Here is a 24,994-nt window from a genome sequence, read left to right on the forward strand (position 1 = left end):
TTTAATTTTGTTCCATATTCATGTACTTTATTAAAATTTAAATTGTTGCATGCAATCAAAAAATCTTTTCATTTTTGTTTTTTCCCATTCTAAGACTGTGTTTTGATCTTCCCTGACCACTATGGTTATTGTTTTCCATGTTTCCTCCTTTGTTTTCAAAATTTCCCCTCAGCAGAAGACTCCTCTTTCTTCCCTGCGTCCCCTTAGCCCTAGCTCCACTACTTGCCACCTCCTGGTTCTGCTGATTACCTACCATCTGGGAAATCTAGACCATCTAGAAGCTCTTGCCTGCCACTCTATGCTGCTGGTCCTCCATTGCAATTGAAAACTACACAATTAAGAGAATTTAAATTAAATGTGATGTATTGTCCCTATGGCTTCTACTTACAACCTGCATTATCACGGTCTTCACTCTTTGTTCTTCCTTCCCTGTCACTTAATAGTTGTAGCAGGAGAAGTGCAAATGTTAACTTGCTGAACTTGTGTGGCATCCTGGTGGAGTCATAACAAGCTTTTTGCACCGATTTTTTTGATATGATTGGGCATCTGAAACCTGGCGGAGCCCATCGAGGTCGAATTGTTAGCTGAACACAACCCAAGCACGGATGAGAGTCGGCTGGATTCGAACTCACAACCTGTCTCTCCGAAGTCCCGCGCTGATGTCACTACGCCGTCAGAGTTTTAGCAAAGACAATAACGCGTTCGACCTACATTCATAAATGCAAAGCAGGGCAAAGACTGCTTCGATTCGGAGCTGGTGAGGGTGGCTGATCATTTGCTCCTCTTGAAACTGTGGGATCAATTCGCTGCCCGGTACTGACAACAAAGCTCACCCCTCCAGTTAAAGCTATGGCCACCCAAACTCCTAAGGATCGCGGCGACTGCCTCCAGGTTTTCAGAGGGACCTTCATCCACTCCACAGATACGTCTCCAGTGGAGAGTTTGGACGCTTATATTGTGGGAGTCAACGAGTTGGGAAAGGTACGGACACCGATTCATATTTCCACTGTGGTTGGTTTTTTAAATCGCTGGGTCAAGAGGGATCAATGGTTTAGTTCGATTTTCAGTGTAAATGAAATACTTGACAATATATTAGTGTAACGAATTCCCTGCGCCCAAAGATCGGCAGAAACCAGTCGTGTGCGTATGGATGGGGAATCACGTTTTCGGAGAAGAATGCGTGCATTATCAATCAATTATACTTTTCAATGCAATTCTTTTTATTACAATTTCATTTGGTGTCAATGTAGCCTGTAGAGGTAAATTCGACTAGTCCTCGTTTAGAACTGGGAATCGGGTGCATTACCACCTTCTAGAAAACGAACATTACAACCATGGACTCTGCGCTCTCCCGCAGGCGGGCTGCGGAAAAGGCTCGGCAATCGCTTCGCAAGAATGCACGTCCAGGCAATTCACTGTGACCTTATTTACGGTAACTCTCGTCCCAGTCTTATAGATACTTGACCAAAAGCACAGTAACGCCTACTCTTCCTGTTTATCTTGTTCCGTGAAAGAAGGCTACCGTTTATACCGGCGCTGTAATGGAGCGGAATTAGTGTCAGATTACTGCTTCTTAGCCGCAGTGCTGGCGTTAGCTTTCAGTTTGAGAGTTTTAGTTAACGCCCCCGTCGTTCTAGCGTTATCGATCTTCCTTTAATTCTGCACAGTTCTTATTAAAAGCCAGTGAACTGTTCATCCACTCTGGTGTCTCTCGCTCTGCACCTCGGCAATAACCGAACACCTGTGTCACAGTCGTTGGAAAATCGTGGCCAAGGGCTATTTTCCATAAAAAGGGACTTTATAAATATTGTGTAGAGGTATTCTAACTCTGGTCGGCGGTTAGGAAATGTTAAGGAAGAAGAATTTGGGAAAGGGAATGGGAAGGGGTGAAAGTGTGCGGTGGGATCACAACACAAGAGTTGGAAGGAGAGTGGGGAATGAAGGGAAGAGGAGAAAGGAAAGGTGCGAGAGTGGAAGATCAGAGGAAAGGGCTGGAGAGAGGTGTGGGGACAGAGAGGGTGAGTGCGGAAAACATCAGAGCTGTAAATGAACGGGTGGGAGGATACCCGCACATAATCGCCTAAGCACAAATCCCGTGATAAGGATAACGAGGGAGTAGGACGTGAACCCACGGTTACTGATTCAGAGGCAAGACTTTTGGAAATGAGCCACAGCCAAGTTATCTAAATGAAATGTCCAGGTAAAAACAAAGTCTGCTATATTTCCAAATTTCATTTGTATACCTTGTGATTATTGGACATGAAGTTATCCCCCCCCCCCAAAGTTCTCATTCGTTAACCTGGCATGCAGTAATATCTAAATATCATTATGCAGCTCTGGCATTTGCTTCAGGTGTGCAGATATGATCCAGAAAAGGTTTCAAGTTTCACTCCAGAGACTTGTGCACAAAATTCAACTTTACTTTTCAAGATTATTAGTTTCCAGGATCTCTGCCCGCAATGTTCTAATTTTTTTACAGCTGCGCAGACCAACCATTGTTCTGAACAGGAAATTTTTGTGAGGCACTCTAAATTTTTTTTTGTAATATGCATACTATGAATATTTAGATTGCGTTGGCATTCAGAGGGCTGGAGGTTCATTAACAATGAGCTACCAACTTCCATTCTGTGTTTATTGTTACAATTTCTAACAGTGTTGTAACTTGAAACACAGACAAGGTAAATATGTTGAAGCTGTAAAATGTTTCAAGGTAAAGGTTGTGGCATGTTTATTATTTAGAAATTTTATGGATTATATTCATTAATGCAATTAATTACAGGGTACTACACAATTATATTATATAATTATATAATACTCTGTGTCTGAGGCCTCCATTAGTCAGAGTTGACCATGGATATTGCATCCTAGCTGTCTAGATACACAAGCCTGGGCAGTACCATATGGATAGCAAGCTGCTACTCATGTATCAAGCTTTCTCCTCTCCACACATCTGATGAACCCAAAGGAACAGCAGACCACGATACAGTTTGGTACCAGCAGCACTGCAGGAGTTACCAGTTGCATTGAACTCAACATAGGACTGCCTTAGGGACTCTAGCTCCATTTTTTCCCTCGGGGTTTAGTCCCAAAGCCTTGCCTGTGAGTGAGTATAGCCGAGGTTTGAAATCAGAGTTTTCCTTCTCCTAGATGAGCTGCCAACCATCTGCCCAAAGCGACTGGTTTTAAGGTGCAGGTAACTCACCTTTTCCCCTTCTCCTGTCAGTAGAAACAGTTCCACCAGGCTTAGTAGCTAAGGCACACGTGAAGGCCAGGAGCTGGATTTGGTTGTCAGAGGATATTTTAGGTGCACGCCATTGGGAGCATTTCATAGGCAGTGGGAGCTTGTTCCCATTACCACCCCAGGCTATAATAATTCTAAGGAACCAATTATATAATATAACATGATTGAATTCGCTCACAAGTTTGAGAAGGAGAAGCTAACGTCAGATGTATCAGTATTACAGTAGAGTAAAGGGAATTGCAGAGTCATGAGAGAGGAGTTGGCCAGAATTGATTGGAAAAGAACACTGGCAGGGATGACAGCAGAGCACCAATGGCTGGAGTTTCTGGAAGCAATTCGGATGGCACAGGGTATATACATCCCAAAGATAAAGATGTATTCTAAAGCAGCGGTCCCCAACCTTTTTTGCATGGCGGACCGATTTAATATTGACAATATTCTTGCGGACCGGCCAACCTGGGGGGGGGGCGGTGTTTAAGTAGGGTTAAACTCACCTCAACGTGTCTTTTACAGTTGGGTTGCCAAGTTTCTCACTCCCAAATAAGGAACAAAAGAAGCAGTCAAATCCCGGGACACTTGTGTTTACCCCAGGAAAGACTACCATGACCATGAAGCCTTGCACGGGCACCTGTGTGCGCATGCGTGACGTGCGCATATGTGATGTGCGCATGCGCGTACATGCCGATTTTTTTTTACACAAATCGGTTTTGCCTTAATCTTCCCAACTATACCGTACATACATTACTTGTATGTTATATAGGCTGTGTATTTATCATATCATTCCTGCTTTTACTATATGTTAGTGTTATTTTAGGTTTTATGTGTTATTTGGTGTGATTTGGTAGGTTATTTTTTGAGTCTGGGAACGTTCAAAAATTTTTCCCATATATATTAATGGTAATTGCTTCTTCGCTTTACGCCATTTCAGCATGAACGGTTTCATAGGAACGCTCTACTTTAGCAGGGGAAATATGGGACAAGGGCGGTCCCGCATTGGGACAAACCAATTTAGCCCAATATACAGGATGTCCTGGCTAATACGGGATAGTTGGCAACCCTATGTTCAAGTTCAACAGTGCGTGACAGGGAATGAGGAAAGGTGCAGCTGACTCATATTGTTCCCTCACGGCCCGGTAGCACCTGCTTTGCGGCCCGGTACCGGTCTGCAGCCCAGTGGTTGGGAACCGCTGTTCTAAAGGAAAGATGACATAACCATGAGAAGTCAAAGCCAACATAAAAGTCAAAGAAAGGGCATACAGTAGACCAAATATTAGTGGGAAGGTAGAGGATTGGGAAGCTTTTAAAAACCAATAGAAGGCAACTAAAAAAAGTCAAGAAGTTAAAGATGGAATGTGAAAGTAAGATGGCCAGTAACATTACAGAGGATGCCAAATGTTTCTTCAGATCCATAAGGTGTAAAAGAGAGACAAGAGTGCATATCGACTGCTGGGAAACTATGCTGGAGTAGTAGTAATGGGGGACAAGGAAATGACAAATGTGTAAGTATTTTGCATCAGTCTTCACTGTGGAAACCAGAAGTAGTATGGTAGAAGTTCCCAGGTGTCAGAAGTCATGAAGTGTGTGAAGTTACCATAAGTAGAGAGAAGGTTCTTAGGAAACTGAAAGCTCTGAAGGTAGATAAGTCACCTGGACCAGATGGTATATATGCCAGGGTTCTGAACGAGGTGGTGGAAGGGATCATGGAGGCATTAATAATGATTTTTCAAGAATCACTAGATTCTGGAATGTGTCTTGAAGACTGGAAAGTTGCAAATGTCACTTCACTCTTCAAGAAGGGAGAAAGGCAGAAGAAAGAAAACAATAGACCAGTTAGTCTGACCTCGATGGTTGGGAAGATGTTGAAGTTAATTATTAAGGATGCAGTCTCAGGGTACATGGAGACACGTGACAAAGTAGGCCGTAGTCAGCATGGTTTCCTCAAGAGAAAATCTTGCCTGACAAATCTGTTGGAATACTTTGAAGAAATAACAAGCAGGATAGACACAAGAACATAAGAAGCAGGAGCAGAAGCAGGCCATCTGGCCCATGGAGCCTGCTCTGCCATTCAATAAAATCATGACTGATCTGAGTCATCCCCCCACCTACCTTTTCCCCATAACCCTTAATACCCCTACTATGCAAACATCTATCCAACTTTGTCTCAAATCTATTTACTGAGGTAGCCTCCACTACTTCATTGGGCAGAGAATTCCACAGATTCATCGCTCTTTGGGAAAAGCAGTTCCTCCTCCTCTCCATCCTAAATCTACTCCCCTGAATCTTGAGACTATGTCCCCTACTTCTAGTTTCAACTACCAGTGAAAGCAACTTTCCTGCCTCTATCTTATCTATTTCTTTCATAATTTTATGTTTCCATAAGACCTCCTCTCATTCTTCTGAATTCCAATGAGTACAGCCCCGAGCGACTCAATTTCTCCTCATAGTCTAACCTCCTCTGTACCACCTCCAAAGCCAGTACTATATATATATATATATATATATATACCCTTCCTCAAGTAAGGAGACCAGAACTGCATGCAGTACTCCAAGTGCAGCCTCAACAGTACCCTATACAGTTGCAGCATAACCTCCCTGCTCTTAAATTCAATCCTTCTAGCAATGAAGGTCAATATTCCATTTGCCGCCTTGATAGCCTGCTGCACCTGCAAACCAACCTTTTGTGATTCATGCACAAGCGCTCCCAAGTCCCTCTGCACAGCAGCATGCTGCAATTTTTTAGCATTTAAATAATAATCTGATCTTCCAATTTCCTTCCAAAGTGGATGACGTCACATTTACCGACATTATACTCCATCTACCAGACCCTTGCCCACTCTCTTAACCTATCTCTATCTCCCTGTAGACTCTATGTATCCTCTGCACAATTTGCTTTTCCACTCAATTTAGTGTCATCAGCAAACTTAGATACACTATACTTGGCCCCCTCTTCCAGAATATTAATGTATATCATGCAAACAACAGGAATTCTGCAGATGCTGGAAATTCAAGCAACACACATAAAAGTTGCTGGTGAACGCAGCAGGCCAGGCAGCATCTCTAGGAAGAGGTGCAGTCGACGTTTCAGGCCGAGACCCTTCGTCAGGACTAACTTCCTTCAGTTAGTCCTGACGAAGGGTCTCGGCCTGAAACGTCGACTGTACCTCTTCCTAATGTATATCATGAACAGTTGCGGGCTCAGCTGTGGCACACCACTCACCACTAATTACCAACCAGAGTAACACCCATGTATCCCAATATGAAAGCAAGGATATAATGTTGAGACTTTATAAAACACTGGTGAGACCTCACTTGGAATACTATGAGCAGTTTTGGACCCTTATTTTAGAAGGAATGTGCTGAAACTGCAGAGGGTTCAAAGGACATTCACTTAAGTGATTCCAGGATTGAATGATTTGTCATATCAAGAGCGTCTGATCTCTCTGAGCCTGTATTCAACTAGAACTCAGAAGAATGAGGTTGACCTCATTGAAACCTATTGAATAGTGAAAGGCCTTAATAGAGTGGATGTGCAGAGGATGTTTTCTATTGTGGGAGAGTCTAAGACCCGAGGACACAGCATCACAATAGAGGAGCATCCTTTTAGAATGCTGATGAGGAGGAATTTCTTTAGCCAGAGAGTGGTGAATACTGTATGTGGAATTCTTTTCCTCAGGCAGCTGTGGAGATCATGTCTTTATGTAGATTTAAGGCAGAGGTTGATAGATTCTTGATTGGTCAGAGCAAGAAGGGATACAGGGAGAAGGAAGGAGATTGGGGCTGAGAGGAAAATTGGACCAGCCATGATGAAATGGCAGAGCAGACTTGATGGGCCAAATGGCCAAATCCTGCTCCTTTATCTTCTGGACTTATAACACAGATTTCAAAGTCATATTAGCATAATTTCAAAATTATATTAATATTATATCAAAGAAATTGCCAGGTGCGTAACAACAAAGGTTATGTGTGCGGGAGCATTTCAGTTACTGTGTAGCCGCACACCAATGCAATTTGGAGGGAACAGTGTCTCCCACCTCGAGAGAGACGAGTAGGAGGTATGCCATCTGTGCTTCCCTTCAAGTTACCCAATATCCAGACTTGTGGATACTTTACTGGCCTACCTTTCCTGGACATAAATCCTGAAACATGCATACTGTGGGGATGGCAATTACTTAAAACGCTGCTTCATGGCCACTTTAGCAAAAGCATTTGAAGCTGAGCAATAAATGAGGGATTAGACTGCCTGGGAATAAAAGATAAATCTGCTTCAAATGGTGACAAATTTCAGTAGTGTCATTGAGATAAAACCGGATCTGACCTCCCAAGCAGGTGCGAGGAAGGGTAGGGAAGTTTGTTTCAAACTTTACTTGCTAGCCAAGGTGTTGTCACACTACTATTGATGGAAACTTGCTATGACGTTCTAATAATACCTGTGTGGTTACAGAGTCTTTTGGGCTGCTTTAAAAGTGTTGGAGATGTGAATTTTCCTTCCTTCTTTTTGTTAAAGACATTTCCTATTCCTACACTCCCAGACCAACATGATGATAAAAACAGCTTCTCGTAACTGCTGCCCGTACAGGGCACCTAAAGTTGTTAGGACGGATCTTCCTGAACTCCCCAGTCACTGCTCACATGCATATATAACTTGAGATGAATCACTTCTCATTCCTGCTCTGATCTCTCGATGTTGAAATCCAACAAAGCTCAAGAAGTAGCACCTTATCTTCTCAGTCAGCGCATTGCAACCTTCCATGGAATACTGACTGTAACCATTTCAGATAATCAACTTCTCTGGCATTTTCATTTCAGATTTCCAGCATTCATTGTATGCTGCTTTGATAACTTCAGATAATTATTCTACATTTACAGTTTTATTCCCTGTTACCATCCCTGTTCATCTCATACTGTCACCCTCTTTCACCTTCTCATCTTCCTGCCTTCCATTCACACACAGACTTTCCCTTTAATTCTCATTTTACTTTCGATCCCTACTCCAACACCTGCTTTCTCTGCACCTTTTACCTTCAAACACTCCCAGCAGTAAATAACATCTGGAGGAACTTGCTGAGTCTGTGGAGGGAAATGGCCAGCTGTGTTTCAGGTCAAGTCCCCTTTTTTCAGTCTAGATCTTGAGCCAAAACTTCAGCTGTCCATTTCTCTCCCCAGGTGCTGCATGACTCACACAGTTTCTCCAGCAGATTGTTTTATTTTCCATATTCCAGCATTTGACATCTTATTCTAATCTCTAACTATTCCCATTTCTAATGACAGACCTCAACCTTAAATGGTAAATCTGTTTCCCTTTCCGCAGATGCTGCCTGACCCACTGACAGTTTTATTTCTCTCCAGGTGCAGATCTTTTCGATGGTTGGAAAACCTATGTTCTTTTGAAGGGAAACTAAGTGTCTTCAGAACCAGCAGAACAGAATCAGATTTTTTCCTGTTTCTGTTGCAGATCATATTCATCGATACTGCAGATAAAGAAGAAGAACTGTCAGCGAAGTGGCATTTCAAGAGGGATACGGTCCGAGTGCTTCAGCCAAGGTTAGAGCACACTGTAGGTTATGAAGTCCTCACGCACTGGCCAAGTGGTTCACAATGTCAGGGGAAAGAGAGTGAAAATCTAGAAAAATGCACGAGACCTTCCAATTATAGAATCCAGTGGTGTAATTGTACACCTGCAACATGAGACCCTGAATATTACCATGTTTGTGGCTCCACTTCTCCATCATTTTGTTGTTGTCTGAATCATTGTTGATTGTATGCCCATATAATCACTGTGCATTCTGTTTTCTGTTTTTCACTAAAGCTTCCCATATCTCTCTAAACCTTTCCGATCCATGTAATCTTGCAAATGTCTTTTAATTGTTGCTGTTTTACCTGCCTCCAACACCAACACCCCCCCCCCCCCCCCGGTAATTTGTTGCCCTGTGAGTGGAAAGAATCTTTCTCCACTCACCTGAAGATGCTTTGCAAAGGCAAGTTGTTGTTTACTAGTTGCTGGCACAAGTGGCAGTGTCAATGGGGAAATGAAAGCCTAGGGTTCCCATGTGCTGGATGGGTGGTATCATCCTGTCCTGCATCATTGTTTTCATTGGCTCCCTCTGGGTTCCGCAGCTCATCGTGACCCTGAATGTAGGTTAAACCAGGGCACCTCTCCTAGCACAGAACTGTTGGCCATCAGTATCAGAGATAGATATAGAATTCAGGGCAACACATTTATTGAACTCATGGGAAGAGTGTGAAACTCATCCCCACAGAGTTTGGCTGTACCAAACAGAAGAGATGCATTTCAGAGGTGGATAAAGAAATAGAAGGTTATGGTGACCAGCGAAATGGAAATGAGTGGGGGAAAAGCTCACACGGAAGATAAACACTAACAGGACTAGTAAGGCAAAATGGCCTTTTTCTGTGCTCTAATTCTATGTAATCATAACATTTCACAAAATTTTACCAATATTTTGGCTGCAGCAATCCAAGAGTTCCGAGCATTGTAATCTTATTTTTTTTTTAAGATAACTCATAGGTCATTGCTTTGTTGTTATTTGCCAACCAATTATGGGCTTAACCAAAACATTCCTGTTGGTCATTAACCAACCCATGTCTTCTCCCTTTGTCCTCCTGGTCAACTGCAATGAAAAAAGGTTTATGCCAATAAGTAAGCTATGTCATTAACTATCTGCTCTCTCTTCATTCAGGCAGGAATTCTTTATTCCGGGACTGGTTGACACCCACATCCATGCCCCCCAATATCCCAATATGGGATGTTGCCTGGATCTGTCACTCCTTCAATGGCTAATCAAGTACACCTTCCCCACTGAAACCAAATTCAAAGACCTGAAGTTTGCAGAGGATATTTACACCAAAGTAGTGGTACGTAAACCATATTTCAAGTATTGTCTTGCATCACTTGGTGAAAGTAGACACTTATGGGAATCGGGCAGCCATTCAGTGCTTTGGGCTTGTTATCCCACTCAATGAGATGCAAACCTAACTCCACACACCTATGTTCACCCCATGTCCATTGACAATTTTTAAATAAAAGCCTCAAATTTAAAGGAATAATCGACATGGCATCACAGACTTTTTGCAAATTTTTAACATACTATGACCAGAAATGTATCCAAACAAAAATGTTTCTAGACTTTTCAGAACTGGAAATACAAAAGATAGTGACATTGTCTGTTCCTCTGAAATCCTGAAGTTTAAATCAAATTGATTAATTATTTCAAGGTGCACAGTTCTAGCCTATGCAATTTAACTCTTGGAGACCAGCTCTTATTATTCTGGAAAAATTACACTGCATGCCCTCTAGAATCAATATATCATAAGAGTAATACTTCATGGGACAGGTCCCAGTCAATTTTATCCAGGTTGACCATGATGTCTATCTCTGCTAATCCCTTTTAGAGTTGAAACCTTCTAAAGTGTCCAGAAATTTTCATAGGATTTTGTGTACTGTCCATCCAAGCTTCAAGAGTCTCCAGGCATGGTGGGAAAAAGCTGCAGGCTTCCACCTCCATCACTTTAGCCAATCTGCTGAGGTTGGTTTTCAAATCAACATATGCAGTATGTAATCCTTAGAATAAAGTGGTCATATTTCACAAAGCACTAGAAGAAATGATACAGGTAATTAATATAATTAGAAAGCTAAGAAGAAGCCAGCACCTGAGGTTCACTTTTAGAGGAAAGGAATTAAAAACACAGAGAGGCTGTTTCACTTGTGTTGAAACTTGTTTTTGACCACACTTGGAAAACTGTGCTGCATGTTACAGAACAAGTATAAATGAATAGCAGGAGCAACAAAAATGATCACAAGGTGATAGCGAAATTGAGTGTTAGAACTATCAGACTGAATGGGCTGGGGCTCCTTTCATCAGAAAAGTGAAAGGTGTAATTAGGTTAATGGAGCAATGTCTCCATTTATGGGAGATCATTGTTAATATTAAATCATGAACAAATCCAATAATGAATTCTTGAGATATTTCTTGATGTGTTGAGTGTTTATAATGGACTGGAACATTTGAGGAAAATAACAGGGATATATTTAAGGGGAAACTGCATAAACGCACAAAGAAGAAAGAGCTGGAAGGGTTTACTGAAGGTGGTGAGACAAAGAGGGATATGTGTGAAAGATAAACCCCCATACAGACTGATAGGGCCAAATGGCCTGTTCCAGAAATGAGGGGCTTCATACTTGTGGACAATTCCAAATGGCAGTGGGGTCAACAACTAGAACAGAAGGGGGTAAAGTTTACTGGTAGAAGCACCAAGGTTGACAGTGAAAAATGTTTTTACTCTCTGGAAAGTGCTCCTGGAGGTGTTAGTGAGTAGATTCAATGCTGTGTTTCAAAATTGGTCGTAGGAAAATTAAACAGGCTCATGAAGAGAGGATGGGACAGTGAGAGCAACTGAACTTCTCTTCCATAAAGTTGATACAGACTTGATGGGCTGAATGTCTTCTTCCTGCACTGTAACCTTCCCACGAAAATCTGTATAAAAACAAATGACTATAAATTCAGCTCCATCTGGTTTGCTCAGTGCATTTATATTGACACATCACAGTGAATCCAGCACTACGTTTTGCTGTATTTAGTCCAATGGATGAAGAAAGAATTTGCAGGTAACATTCTTTGCCCGTCAGTGATTTTCTGTTACTCAGACAAGAGAGAGCTTGGAAAGGGCAGAAGAGTAAGAACAAACTTCCCACTAATAACAACTTCATTATTCAACAGAAAAGAACACTGAGAAATGGCACAACTACTGCATGCTACTTTGCAACCATCCATACTGATTCATCTTTAAAGCTTTGTGACATCATTGGTAAGAGGTTTATCCCAAATCTATTCATTTCATAGATAGCAACTACACAATCTAGTGAATGTCTGCACCTGAATAGCTTTAAAGGATTTCAAAGTCAGATTCAAGTTTATTGTCAAATGCACAAGTATATAGACTCAGTGCCCACTTTATTATGTGCACCTGTATACCTGCTTGTTTATGCAAATATCTGATTAGCCAATCATGTGGCAGCAATTCGATTCATAAAAGCAGGCAGAGACAGCCGAGAGCTTCAGTTGTTGTTCAGACCAAATATCAGAATAGGGGTGGGGGCGGGGGAACGTCATCTAAGTGACTTTGACCGTGGAATGATTGTTGGTGCCAGACAGAAGCCTTAAGATCATAAGATATAGGAGCAGAATTAGGCTGTTTGGCCCATTGAGTTTGTTCCGCAGACTCCACAGAGATGTTTAATTATCTCAAAAACTGCTGACCTCCTGGGGTGTTCACACACAACAGTGTCTAGAGTTTACAGAGAATGGTGTGGAAAACACGAAAAAAAACAGAGGGTGGCAGTTTTTTGGTGAAAATGTCTTGTTAGTGAGAGAGGTCATCCACTTTGACTTTCTGCCGTTGGGCAGCAGACTATGATGCACAAAAATAAGAACAGTCAAGATGAAAAACAGTTCCCCAGGCCATTAGGCTTCTGAACTCCTGGCCGCATTGTATTCAAAGTGTCACCAGTTAATCTGTTCTGTACCCTACAATATTTAATATTAATGCATTTTAGTTTGTTATTTATGTGTAATTCATCAGTAGATTTTATCCTTACCTTCATAAGTTATCATGTGTTATGTGCTTTACGCCCTGGTTCAAAGAGACTTTGTCTTGTTTCTATATACATTATATGGTTATTAATGTTATATACATGTATGTCATTAAATGACAGTAAACTTCACTTGACTTGACTTTACTTAAGAATGGCCAGAATGAATCAAGCTGATAGGAAGGTGACAGTAACTCAAATAACCATGCATTACAACAGTGGTGTGCAGAAGAGTATCTTTGAATGAACAAGCCATTGAACCGTGAAGCGGATGGGCTAGAGCAGCAGAAAACCACGGCCATACACTCAGTGGCCACTTTATTAGGTGCAGGAGGTACCTGATGAAGTGTCACTGAATGTATATGCACACTTGCAATGAAAAAATTGCTTTCAGCAAAATCCCAGGCACAAAGCTTCACATTTACAACATTCACAAGAAAAACATAAACTGAATATACATAAGCATGTACAGTTTTTGCAAGAAAAGCACAATTACAACAGAAATTAAAGACTTTTGTAGTGCAAAGTAGTCAAAGTGATCACAGTATTGTTGTACTGAAGTTGTGATAAGAGTTTGCACAGGTTGGTTCAAGTACTGAATGGTTGAAGGGAAGTACTGTAGCTGTTCTTGAAACTGGTGTTGTGGGACATCAAGTTTCTGTACCTCCTGCCTATTGGTCTGGTCTAGATAGTGAGGATGTTTAATGATAGATGTTGCCATCTTGAGGCAATGCTTTGGGCAGATATTTTTGATGCTGGGAAGGATGTGCCATTTACTATACCAGACCAGGATACAACTCACAGTTATAAACTTTCTACAGTACATCTATAAACAATTTGTTGGAATGTTGGGTGAGAATCTAAGCCATCATGATGGCACACCATCCTTGTAATTTGTATCTGCGTGCTGGGCCCCAGATAGATCATCTGATATGTAAGTGCCCAGGAATTTAATGCTGCTGATTCTCTTTGCTACCATTTCACCAGTGTAGACTGACATAGGGTTAAGGACTACTTAACTACTTCTCTTTCAACTTAATACTGTTCTTAACCTCTGCAGTTAGACATGGTTAGCTTACGCTTCCTCCAATGAGAGAGATTTACTGAGGATTTTGAATTATTTCTTTCAAGTCCCTGTCATCATGTGCCCATAGTCTTCCCTGAGCCCTCTTTAACCAACACTCCCTTTCCATTGTAATTCCATTTGTTTAGGTTAAACATAGTTGTTTCCAAGCCTATGCTCTTGACCGCAACCAGAATTTGAAAGTTGAATATCTTATGACTAACTTCCAGGGAATCTTTTACTCTTGTGTCATTTATAAACCCTATCTCATTACTCATGAGAGGATCTTAACCTTTTTCCTGGTTGGCCCATAGCATATTGTTCTCAGAAACTATCCCAAATGCAGACACTGAATTAGTTTCTGTAGCTCTCTATTTCACCTTGATTAACCCAATTTACATGAAGGTCGAAGTCTCCCATAATAGCTCTTTTTCATGTATCACCATTGACTTACATCCTTTCCTACACCATTTAGGGTCAGTACACAATTCCTGCCAGTGTCTTTTTTTTTAACCTCTGTGCAAAGTGACACAGCATCTCCTAGGTATTCTTTCATACCCATATTTATTTTGCCTCTTATTAATAGCACTGCCCCACTATCTTCCCCTTCCTGTGTATCCTCCCTGAAAGGTAAATATCAAGCATCCAGCTTTAACCCATTACATTCATGTCCTCCTAATGAATATCAGATAATTTCCCTTCACTTTGTGCAGTTAGTTCATCTACCTTATGACAAATGTTTTATGCACTGATACTGATGCACTGTAGTTTTTTTTATGTTTTTAAAGCTCCTTAGCATTGCCTTCTTGCTAGTTTTAATCATATTACTCTTTTTTTTGTACTGCGGCCCTTGTTTTCTTTCATTCCTGTCCTCATTTTACTCTCTCCCTAGTTACATTGCTTAGGCTCATATTCGTTTGCCATTCCAGTTTAAAACTTGCCTGACAACACTGACAAACGGCCATGCCAGGGCATTATTGGTTGGTGCGGTGGAGTTTGGAGAGATGGAGAAAGGATCAGGAAAAGGGGGTCAGAACAGAGAACAAGAGCTGGAAGGGTGAGTGGTGAGCAGAGCAGTGGAGTGAGTAATTAGAGCAGTAAGCCTGAGAGCATTGGGAAGCTGGTTGACAGAAAGAATTCTGGAAGAGGGAGGAGCTAAGGAAGTGACCCAGCTAGGCTGTGGAATCTGAGACCATAGGAAGTGGTTGCACTGAATAGCATAGATGCACGTAAGGGCCGCTGAAAAAGGCTACGATGGTGGTTTTGAGGAGGAGGCACGGGAGCAGCTTGAGTCGAGCATCAAAGGTAGATTGGCCAAATGGCCAGCTTCAATCAATGAGGTAGTTTTGAAAAGTAGTCAAAATGGCAGCTAATTTACCCCGAGAAAGCTTCCACAAATTATATTATTTCATGATGTTCCTGAGGGATATACTGTGTATTTACGAGGATAGAGGGAGAACCCTGCCATTGAACATCTATGCCCACTTCATAGAGCAAAAAGAGCCTCAGTTTATGTATCATCAGTAAAAGCAGTATTTCCAACTGTGCAAAAATCCTTCAGTACCACATTATAGTATCTCAGCTCTGCTGAGTGCTCTCATTTTTGGAGAACTGAACCTTCAATATCCTTGCCTTCAGGACAGCAGGGAGCTGCTAAATTAGCCACGTCTATTGGCAGCCATTGTTCATGAAGCTGACACTGCACCAAAGGACTTCCGCATTACTGGGTGGGCAGCTTTTCAGATGATTGTTCAACTAAGGCTGTTTCTGTTCTTTGAGTTAGACACAAAGCTCCTAAGAGCTATCTTGAAGAAGAATAGGTGAGTCCTCTCTGATGCCTTCATCAGGAACGATTCCACTATGCTAGAGTAACAAAAAAGACATTTCCACCATCAGCAAACTTTGAGAAATTAGTGCTTCTTTTCTTTCTATTTTTTGATACAGATAAATTTGGCCAGCGAGCTTTTGTGGGTAAAGTATGCATGGACAATAACTTTGCTTATACTGAGTATACTGAAGCAACAGAGGAATCAGTAAAGGAAACAGAAAGGTAATGTGTTACTTCTGAGTCTCCCCAGTTTATCAAACAGAGGAACTTTCAAACAACTCCCTGTCCATTCACTTGGCAACCAAATTCCGAAGATCATCCATTGCTGTAAAGTTTATAGCAACACACACAAAATGCTGGAGGAACTCAGCAAGTCAGGCAGCGTACATGGAGAGGAATAAATTCGCTGTTTTGGGCTGAGACTGGAGGAAGTGGGAAGAAGCCAGAATAAGAAGGTGGGGGAGGTGATGGAGTACAAGCTGGAAGGTGACAGGTGAATCTAGGTGAGTGGAAGGTAAGAGGATTGGGGAGGGAGGATGAAGTGAGAAGCTAGGAGGTGATGGATGGAAAAGGTAAAGAACTGAAGGAGAAGGGATCTTATTGAAGAGGGGAGTGAACCATAGGAGAAAGGGGAGGAGGAGAGGCACCAGAGAGAGGTGATGGGCAGGTGAGAAGAAAAGGAGTAAGGGGGAGCCGGAATAGGGAATGGAAATGGAGAGAAAGGGGAGGGGAGAAATTACTAGAAGTTGGAGAAATCAATGTTCATGCCACCAGGTTGGAGGCCACCCAAACAGAATATGAGGTGTTACTCTTCCAACCTGAGAACAGTTTCATCATTACAGTAGAGGAGGTCATGGACCAATACGTGACATGGGAAAGGGGATTGGAATTAAAATGGTTGGCCACTGGGACATACTTTCTAACGTGGATGGAGTGGAGGAGCTCGACAAAGCAGTCCTTAATCTACGTCGGGTCTCACCAGTGTACAGTGAAGTTAATCTAGGTATCCTGGTCAAAATTCATCCCTCAACTGATACCTCCAGAAAGGAGTGAATGGACCAACAATTTTACATTTTGCTGATTGAGTACGGTGTGTCCTGATTGGCTGTCATGTGTCCTACAGGCAGGTGCAAAAAAGTGCTTCCTCAGCTGAAAAGAACCACTTAAATCCACATCTCTCTTTTCATTCAGTAAGGTACAACTTGAGCATTACATACAAAATGCTGGAGGAACTCAGCAGGTCAGGCAGCATCTATGGAAGTGAATAAACAGTCGATGTTTCAGGCCTAGACCCTTCTTCAGGACTGAGAAGGAAGTAGGAAGACGCCAGAATCATAAGATGGCGGGAGCTGAAGAAGCTAACTAGAAGGTGATTAGGTGAAGCCAAGTGGGAGGGGAAGGTAAACGGCTGGAGAGGAAGGAATCTAATAGGAGAGGAGAGTGGACCACAGGGGAAAGGGAAGGAGGAGGGGACACGGGAGGGGGGAGTGATAGGTCGGTGAAAAGAGGTAAGAATGGGGAATAGGGCAAGAGGGGATGGTGGCAAATTTTTTTACTGAAAGGAGAAAATCTATATTCATGGCATCACGCTGGAGGCTACCCAGATGGATTATTAGGTGTTATTCCTGCATCCTGAGGGTGGCCTTACCTGGGCACAAGAAGAGGCCGTGGACAGACGTAGCAGGACAGGAATGGGAATCGGGGTATCATACCAACAGGTTGATGCTTGAGCATTGACTGAAATGTAAAGCAGTGCTGCTGCTGTTGATATGGTTTATTGTTTTTAAGTGCTGTGGTCAGAAGTAGAGTTTCATTATTAATTATGTAGCTGAGCGTTCACTAGGATAGAAATTTGGAAATACTATACCAAAATGTTCACTCTTTGTAATCTGTTTTTGTTTTAGACTTCTGATTTTGTTTCAATTGCTAACCTCTCAGAGCTTGGCTTTATTGGGAAGAGCAGTAAGTTTACTGTCCTGGATATTGTTGGCAGGGATGACTGACCAGGGGTGAGCCACAGTGGCAGGGCCTCCAGCACTGAGTCTGACCCGGTGGTGCAGAAGGGTGGGACGGAGAAGAGGAGAGCTGTTGTCATTGGAGACTCTATAGTCAGGGGAGCAGACAGGAGATTTTGTGGACGTGAGAAGGACACCCGCATGATTTGTTGCCTCCTGGGTACCAGGGTCCGGGATGTCTCTGACCGGGTGCACGACATCCTGGTACGAGAGGGAAAGCAGCCAGAAGTTGTGATACATGTTGGTACCAACGACATAGGTAGGAAGAGGGATGAGGTCCTGAAGTGTGAGTTTTGGGAACTAGGCAGAAGGCTGAAGAACAGGACCTCAAGGATGGTGTTCTCAGGATTGCTGCCAGTGCTACGTGACAGTGATGGTAAGAATTGGAGGAGATGGCAGTTGAATGCGTGGCTGAGGAGTTGGTGCATGGAGCAGGGTTTAGATTTTTGGATCATTGGGATCTCTTCTGGGGAAGGTGGGACCTGTACAGATTGGATGGGTTGCACCTGAACTTGAGGGGGAGCAATATCCTTGCAGGTAGGTTTATTAGCATGGTTCGGGAGGGTTTAAACTAATTTGCGAAGGGGATGGGATCCGGAGTGATAGAGCAGTGAAAGAAGTGCATGGAATAAAGCCAGATCTAACACAGGGAGGCCTTGAGGAAAGAGAAGCAGAATAAACGGTGTAAAGGTAGTAAGGCAGAAGGGCTGAAGTGTGTGTACCTCAATGCAAGATGCATCAGGAACAAAGGTGATGAACTGAGAGCTTGGACACGTACATGGAATTATGATATAGTGGCCATTACAGAGACTTGGCTGGCACCGGGCAGGAACGGATTCTCAATATTCCTGGATTTCAGTGCTTTAAAAGGGATAGAGAGGGGGTAAAGGAGGAGGAGGGGTGGTATTACTGGTCAGGGATACTATTACAGCTACAGAAAATGTGGGTAATGTAGCAGGATCCTCTTTTGAGTCAGTATGGGTGGAAGTCAGGAACAGGAAGGGAGCAGTTACTCTATTGGGGGTATTCTATAGGCCCCCTGGTAGCAGCAGAGATACAGAGGAGCAGATTGGGAGACAGATTTTGGAAAGGTGTGAAAATAACAGGGTTGTTATTATCATGGGTGACTTTAACTTCCCTAATATTGATTGGCACATGATTATTTCCAAGGGTTTAGATGGGGCAGAGTTTAAGTGTGTCCAGGATGGATTCCTGTCACAGTATGTGGACAGGCTGACCAGGGGGAATGCCATACTAGATCTAGTACTAGGTAATGAACCGGGTCAGGTCACGGATCTCTCAGTGGGTGAGCATCTGGGGGACAGTGACCACCGCTCCCTGGCCTTTAGCATTATCATGGAAAAGGGTAGAATCAGAGAGGACAGGAAAATTTTTAATTGGGGAAGGGCAAATTATGAGGCTATAAGGCTAGAACTTGCGGGTGTGAATTGGGATGATGTTTTTGCAGGGAAATGTACTATGGATATGTGGTCAATGTTTAGAGATCTCTTGCAGGATGTTAGGGATAAATTTGTCCCAGTGAGGAAGATAAAGGATGGTAGGGTTGAGGAACCATGGGTGATAAGTGAGGTGAAAAATCTAGTCAGGTGGAAGAAGGCAGCATACATGAGATTTAGGAAGCAAGGATCAGATGGGTCTATTGAGGAATATAGGGAAGCAAGAAAGGAGCTTAAGAAGGGGCTGAGAAGAGCAAGAAGGGGGCATGAGAAGGCCTTGGCGAGTAAGGTAAAGGAAAACCCCAAGGCATTTTTCAATTATGTGAAGGAAAAAAGGATGACAGGGGTGAAGGTGGGACCGTTTAGAGATAAAGGTGGGAAGATGTGCCTGGAGGCTGTGGAAGTGAGCAAGGTCCTCAATGAATACTTCTCTTCGGTATTCACCAATGAGAGGGAACTTGATGATGGTGAGGACAATATGAGTGAGGTTGATGTTCTGGAGCATGTTGATATTAAGGAAGAGGAGGTGTTGGAGTTGTTAAAATACATTAGGACGGTTAAATCCCCGGGGCTGACGGAATATTCACCAGGCTGCTCCATGAGGCGAGGGAGGAGATTGCTGAGCCTCTGGCTAGGATCTTTATGCCCTCGTTGTCCATGAGAATGGTACTGGAGGATTGGAGGGAGGCAAATGTTGTCCCCTTGTTCAAAAAAGGTAGTAGGGATAGTTCGGGTAATTATAGACCAGTGAGCCTTATGTCTGTGGTGGGAAAGCTGTTGGAAAAGATTCTTAGAGATAGGATCTATGGGCATTTAGAGAATCATGGTCTGATCAGGAACAGTCAGCATGGCTTTGTGAAGGGCAGATCGTGTGTAACAAGCCTGATAGAGTTCTTTGAGGAGGTGACCAGGCATATAGATGAGGGTAGTGCAGTGGATGTGATCTATATGGATTTTAGTAAGGCACTTGACAAGGTTCCACATGGTAGACTTATTCAGAAAGTCAGGAGGCATGGGATCCAGGGAAGTTTGGCCATGTGGATTCAGAATTGGCTTGCCTGCAGAAGGCAGAAGGTCATGGTGGAGGGAGTACATTTAGACTGGAGGATTGTGACTAGTGGTGTCCCACAAGGATCTGTTCTGGGACCTCTACTTTTCGTGAGTTTTATTAACGACCTGGATGTGGGGTAGAAGGGAGGGTTGGCAAGTTTGCAGACGACACAAAGGTTGGTGGTGTTGTAGATAGTGTAGGGGATTGTTGAAGGTTGCAGAGGGACATTGATAGGATGCAGAAGTGGGCTGAGAAGTGGCAGATGGATTTCAACCCGGAGAAGTGTGAGGTTGTACACTTTGGAAGGACAAACTCCAAGGCAGAGTACAAAGTAAATGGCAGGATACTTGGTAGTGTGGAGGAGCAGAGGGATCTGGGGTTACATGTCCACAGATCCCTGAAAGTTGCCTCACAGGTAGATAGGGTAGTTAAGAAAGCTTATGGGGTACGTAGAACATAGAACATAGAATAGTACAGCGCATTACAGGCCCTTCGGCCCACAATGTTGTGCCGACCCTCAGACCCTGCCTCCCATATAACCCCCCACCTTAAATTCCTCCATATACCTGTTTAGTAGTCTCTTAAACTTCACTAGTGTATCTGCCTCCACCACTGACTCAGGCAGTGCATTGCATGCACCAACCACTCTCTGAGTAAAAAACCTTCCTCTAATATCCCCCTTGAACTTCCCACTCCTTACCTTAAAGCCATGTCCCCTTGTATTGAGCAGTGGTGCCCTAGGGAAGAGGCGCTGGCTATCCACTCTATCTATTCCTCTTATTATCTTGTACACCTCTATCATGTCTCCTCTCATCCTCCTCCTCTCCAAAGAGTAAAGCCCTAGCTCCCTTAAACTCTGATCATAACGCATACTCTCTAAACCAGGTAGCACCCTGGTAAATCTCCTCTGTACCCTTTCCAATGCTTCCACATCCTTCCTATAGTGAGGTGACCAGAACTGGACACAGTACTCCAAGTGTGGCCTAACCAGAGTTTTATAGAGCTGCATCATTACATCACGACTCTTAAACTCTATAAATAATAAATAGAACAGACCCTGAGTCATTGATGCAGTCGACCACGATACAGCCTGTCCTCAGCCAAGTGAACACTGGGGGCAGCACCGACTCCAGCCTGGACCCCGCACCTCACTGCCCCGGTGGGGTGAACCGACTTCAATGCCTCACTCATGGCGACTGCTGACAGGTGACACTGTGGCTTAAGGCCTTGAGTCCACAAATGTCCCAGAAGTTTGCAGTACTCCTGTCTATAAGTCTAAGTATGTTTTAAAAACTGATACATTTCCAGGAACTGAAGGTCTGCAAGAGGGTTTGGCGCCATGCTCCAATTGAAAGGACCATGAGTAAGAGTACACCTGGAAAGTTGTGTACAGGTCTGGACTCCCTGTGTAAAGTAGGATGTACTTACAGAGGGAGGGCAGAGAATATTCACCAGGTTGATTTCTAAGATAGTAGGTACTTTGTCTAATGAAAGAGTGAGCAGGCTGGGTCTACACTTTCTCAAGTTTGGAATTCTTGTTGGGTCTGACAGGGTAGACACAAGGATAATGTGTTCTCTGGCTGATGAGTCAGGAGTCAGCAGTTACTGTCTCACAATAAGGAGCCCAGCCATTCAGGACAGAGAAGAGAAGGAACTTCTTCACGTGGAGTCTAATGAGTTTTTTGGAATTTTCTACCAAAGGCGGCTGTCAGTGCTTGATCACAGTGTTTATTCAGGATTGATTTTTGAATATTAAGGGATCAAAGGATATGTTGGTCACACAGATTTTGCTTTGTGTCCTGCCTAATATTTATCTTGCATTAAAAATCAACAGCGTTGTCTGTGACACATTTTTGTTTCAGAGATATTGCTGTTGGCAATATTACTGTTACAGATGGCAATAATATTTCCTGCGTTATAACAGTTGCCAATTATCAACATCAGCCCTTGTACTGCTAGAATTAGATTTATCTCTGATTGACAAGTTTTAGAGTTTTACTGTGCTTGTACAATCATCTCGAACTTAAACCTCTGCTTAGTACTGTTGCATATGTAATATTTCAGTAACATCAGTGGTTCAATACTTCCATTTTTAATATCAGAGAATATACAACCTGAAATTCATACTGTCTGCAGACATCCACACAAACAAAAGAAATACCCTAAATAATGAATGACAGGAAAATGTTAGAACCCCAAAGCCCCCCTCCCTCCCATGCCCAAGCAGCAGTGAAGCATCAACTCTCTCCCGCCTGCTTCAGCAAAGCCTCTGCCTCCTCCCCCACCACCCGGCAAGCGAGCAATAGCAAAGTCCTCAAAGAGCCCATGGTCTGCAGTCCATCAAAATCCACTGTTCACCTGACAGTTCGACATGCCACAGGCTCTCTCCCACTGACAAGGGAGAGAAAGATATCACTCATGCTACAGCAAGAGGGGAGACCAGCAACTCGCTGTTTGATGTTACAGTCAGCAGCGGCACCTTTAATATTTGAGTAATATTGTAAACATATTGTTTGATTAAGCATTCTTGTTGTTTAAATAATTCATTACGGGTTATATACAAAAATAAGTGAACTGCATACATCGTGATGCCACCACCTGATATGCATGTGCCTCGCTTAAAGCAAAGAACAAAACTTAAGACTCTCATCTCTTGGCTCTCTCGTTTTCCTTTGCATTAGTTTAATGTGTTGGAGTTACGTAACATAACAAGTACCATTACTGCTGGTGGAGTAGCCCCAAAACCGGACAGAATCTGTAATTAATGTACACTTTCCACACAGTGTTCCTGCACCCTTCACTTTCAAGTACCTTGTGAGTTTTGAAATAAAAACAACAGCAGCCAAAGCATCACGGAACAGGGACAGCTAACTTAGCCTCTCCTCATCTAATCCACTGTTTGATCAGATGGATGTTGATCTGGACTTTAACTCCATACACTTTAATTAGTTAAGTACTTAATACTCTTGCCTAAAGCTATCAATGTGGAAGACTGTTTCAAGATCCCCCACTTCCCGATCCTACCTTTGCCTCCACCTAGCTCCCCATCATCCTCGTGCCCACCAGTTGCTTCAGCTTTTTGTGACAGTGTCCAGATTTTCTCTGCTCTTTGTCTGTGTCCTGACTTCACCCCTGCCTCCCTTCCCTCCCTCCCTTTCCCCCCAAAATATCCACCTCCACCCTCTTGAATTCTGTAGTTGGTGAAATATTTCAGTTTGATAATGTGTTTCCTTATTGCACCTGAAGCACTCGTTTGGAAGGATTGCAAGTCCAGTCAGTGCAAGTCATGATCGTTACCTACTTGTACAAGCATGCGAGCAATGCTGGTGAATCTGTTACAAGTGTGACTGCACTCTCGAAGTGCTCTTTTGACTGTGACATGCCTGGCCCGATGCAGGATCGTAACCTGCAGCATCAACTATTGCTTTGCCTCCACAGAGGCTGCTTGGCCCGCTGAGATCTTCCTGATGTTTATTTTCAACTTTCCAGCATCTGCTTTCCTTTATGTTCTCACAATAATCTGACTGATTTGTAAATGATTCTGAAATATTTGTTTGGGGTTAATTTTGAATGGACAATGAACACCAGCCTAGCAGTAAAATTCACCTCCCATGAACAAACAGAATACTACGTGTAAGAAGTGTAGCGGTGTTAGACAGACTCTTAAGTCAGCAAAGCATAGAAGGATAAATACTTTCTGGGATTAGTGTAAATGGACATTAAAGTTTGGTATCGGCATTTGGGTCCGAAGGGCCATTCCTTTGCTGTACAGCTCTAGGACTTTAAGTTTGAATAATAGGGAAGAATTTGTCTTCAACATGCCAAATGGACCAACCTAATTGTTGTCCGATAATCCGTCAGTGAATTATCTTGTGCTGCTTTGCTACGTTACTGGTGCTATATAGAAGCAGTGGTTGTTATATGGCCTCTCGGTTGCTAACACACTATAGGTTTTGAGAATGTTGGTTTGTAGAGTCTTCTCCATTATGTACCATGTCATATGATGTGGGCGAGCATGGTCTTCACCAGGAAAGTTCTTGGCAGGTTTGTAGAGCATAACTATTCAAAAGTTTAAATTGGGTAGCTATTGTTTGGCTGTTGCACAGGGTTTGAAGATATTGTTACACTTTGCACAGAATCATCAAAGTGGACTCATTATTTCCTGCTTCATTGCAAATATGCACCAATCAGTAAATGGGATATATGAAACTGGAAGATAGGAGAAAGTAATGTAAGTGCATATAGAATTCTCCTATAATTATAAAAAAATGATGGGCTTAGAATTCCCAGTAAATGGTGGAGCGAGGCCCTCTCCTGTAAGATTTGATGGTCTTTGTGACACAGGCATTCCTTTTTCCAAAATCAGGCATCAGATCAAAGGAACCAGCTGACGCTTCTCTGTGATTCCATTAAGTAGGTGGCAGAGCCAATCGTATTGAGGAACTCCCACAGACAGGACAGGATGTAGAAAGCAAATTTTGAATTAATATTATAAATATAATACAGAGTTCAGAATATTAATAAGACTGAAGAATGTACAAATAAATGGTCATGGTAATAACTGAAATATCACAAACCGCAAAAGAACTTTTAATATTGCTTGATATTTACCTCATGTTTGTTTGCTTCAAGGAATGGTTGATTTGGGTTTTATTGTTAAATGTAATTCATCCCATCGTCACTAGGGGAGCTCTCCTGGACGGCACACTGGCTCAGCTATTAGAGGCGCTGCCTC

General features: G+C 42.8%; 1 protein-coding gene across 1 annotated transcript in view; it reads left to right on the forward strand.

The window, feature by feature from the left end:
* Nucleotides 1-720: 720 nt before the first annotated feature.
* Nucleotides 721-24,994, forward strand: part of LOC140197723 (guanine deaminase-like) — a 75,517-nt gene continuing 51,243 nt past the window's right edge. Inside the window, exons 1-5 of the mRNA XM_072258111.1 lie at nt 721-981; nt 8,694-8,782; nt 9,937-10,111; nt 11,974-12,061; nt 15,853-15,958. Coding sequence (XP_072114212.1) covers nt 850-981; nt 8,694-8,782; nt 9,937-10,111; nt 11,974-12,061; nt 15,853-15,958 — 590 coding nt within the window. The 5' untranslated portion in view covers nt 721-849. The remainder of the gene's footprint in view (nt 982-8,693; nt 8,783-9,936; nt 10,112-11,973; nt 12,062-15,852; nt 15,959-24,994) is intronic.

This window comes from Mobula birostris, chromosome 5, assembly GCF_030028105.1.
Source record: "Mobula birostris isolate sMobBir1 chromosome 5, sMobBir1.hap1, whole genome shotgun sequence".
NCBI lineage: Eukaryota > Metazoa > Chordata > Chondrichthyes > Myliobatiformes > Myliobatidae > Mobula > Mobula birostris.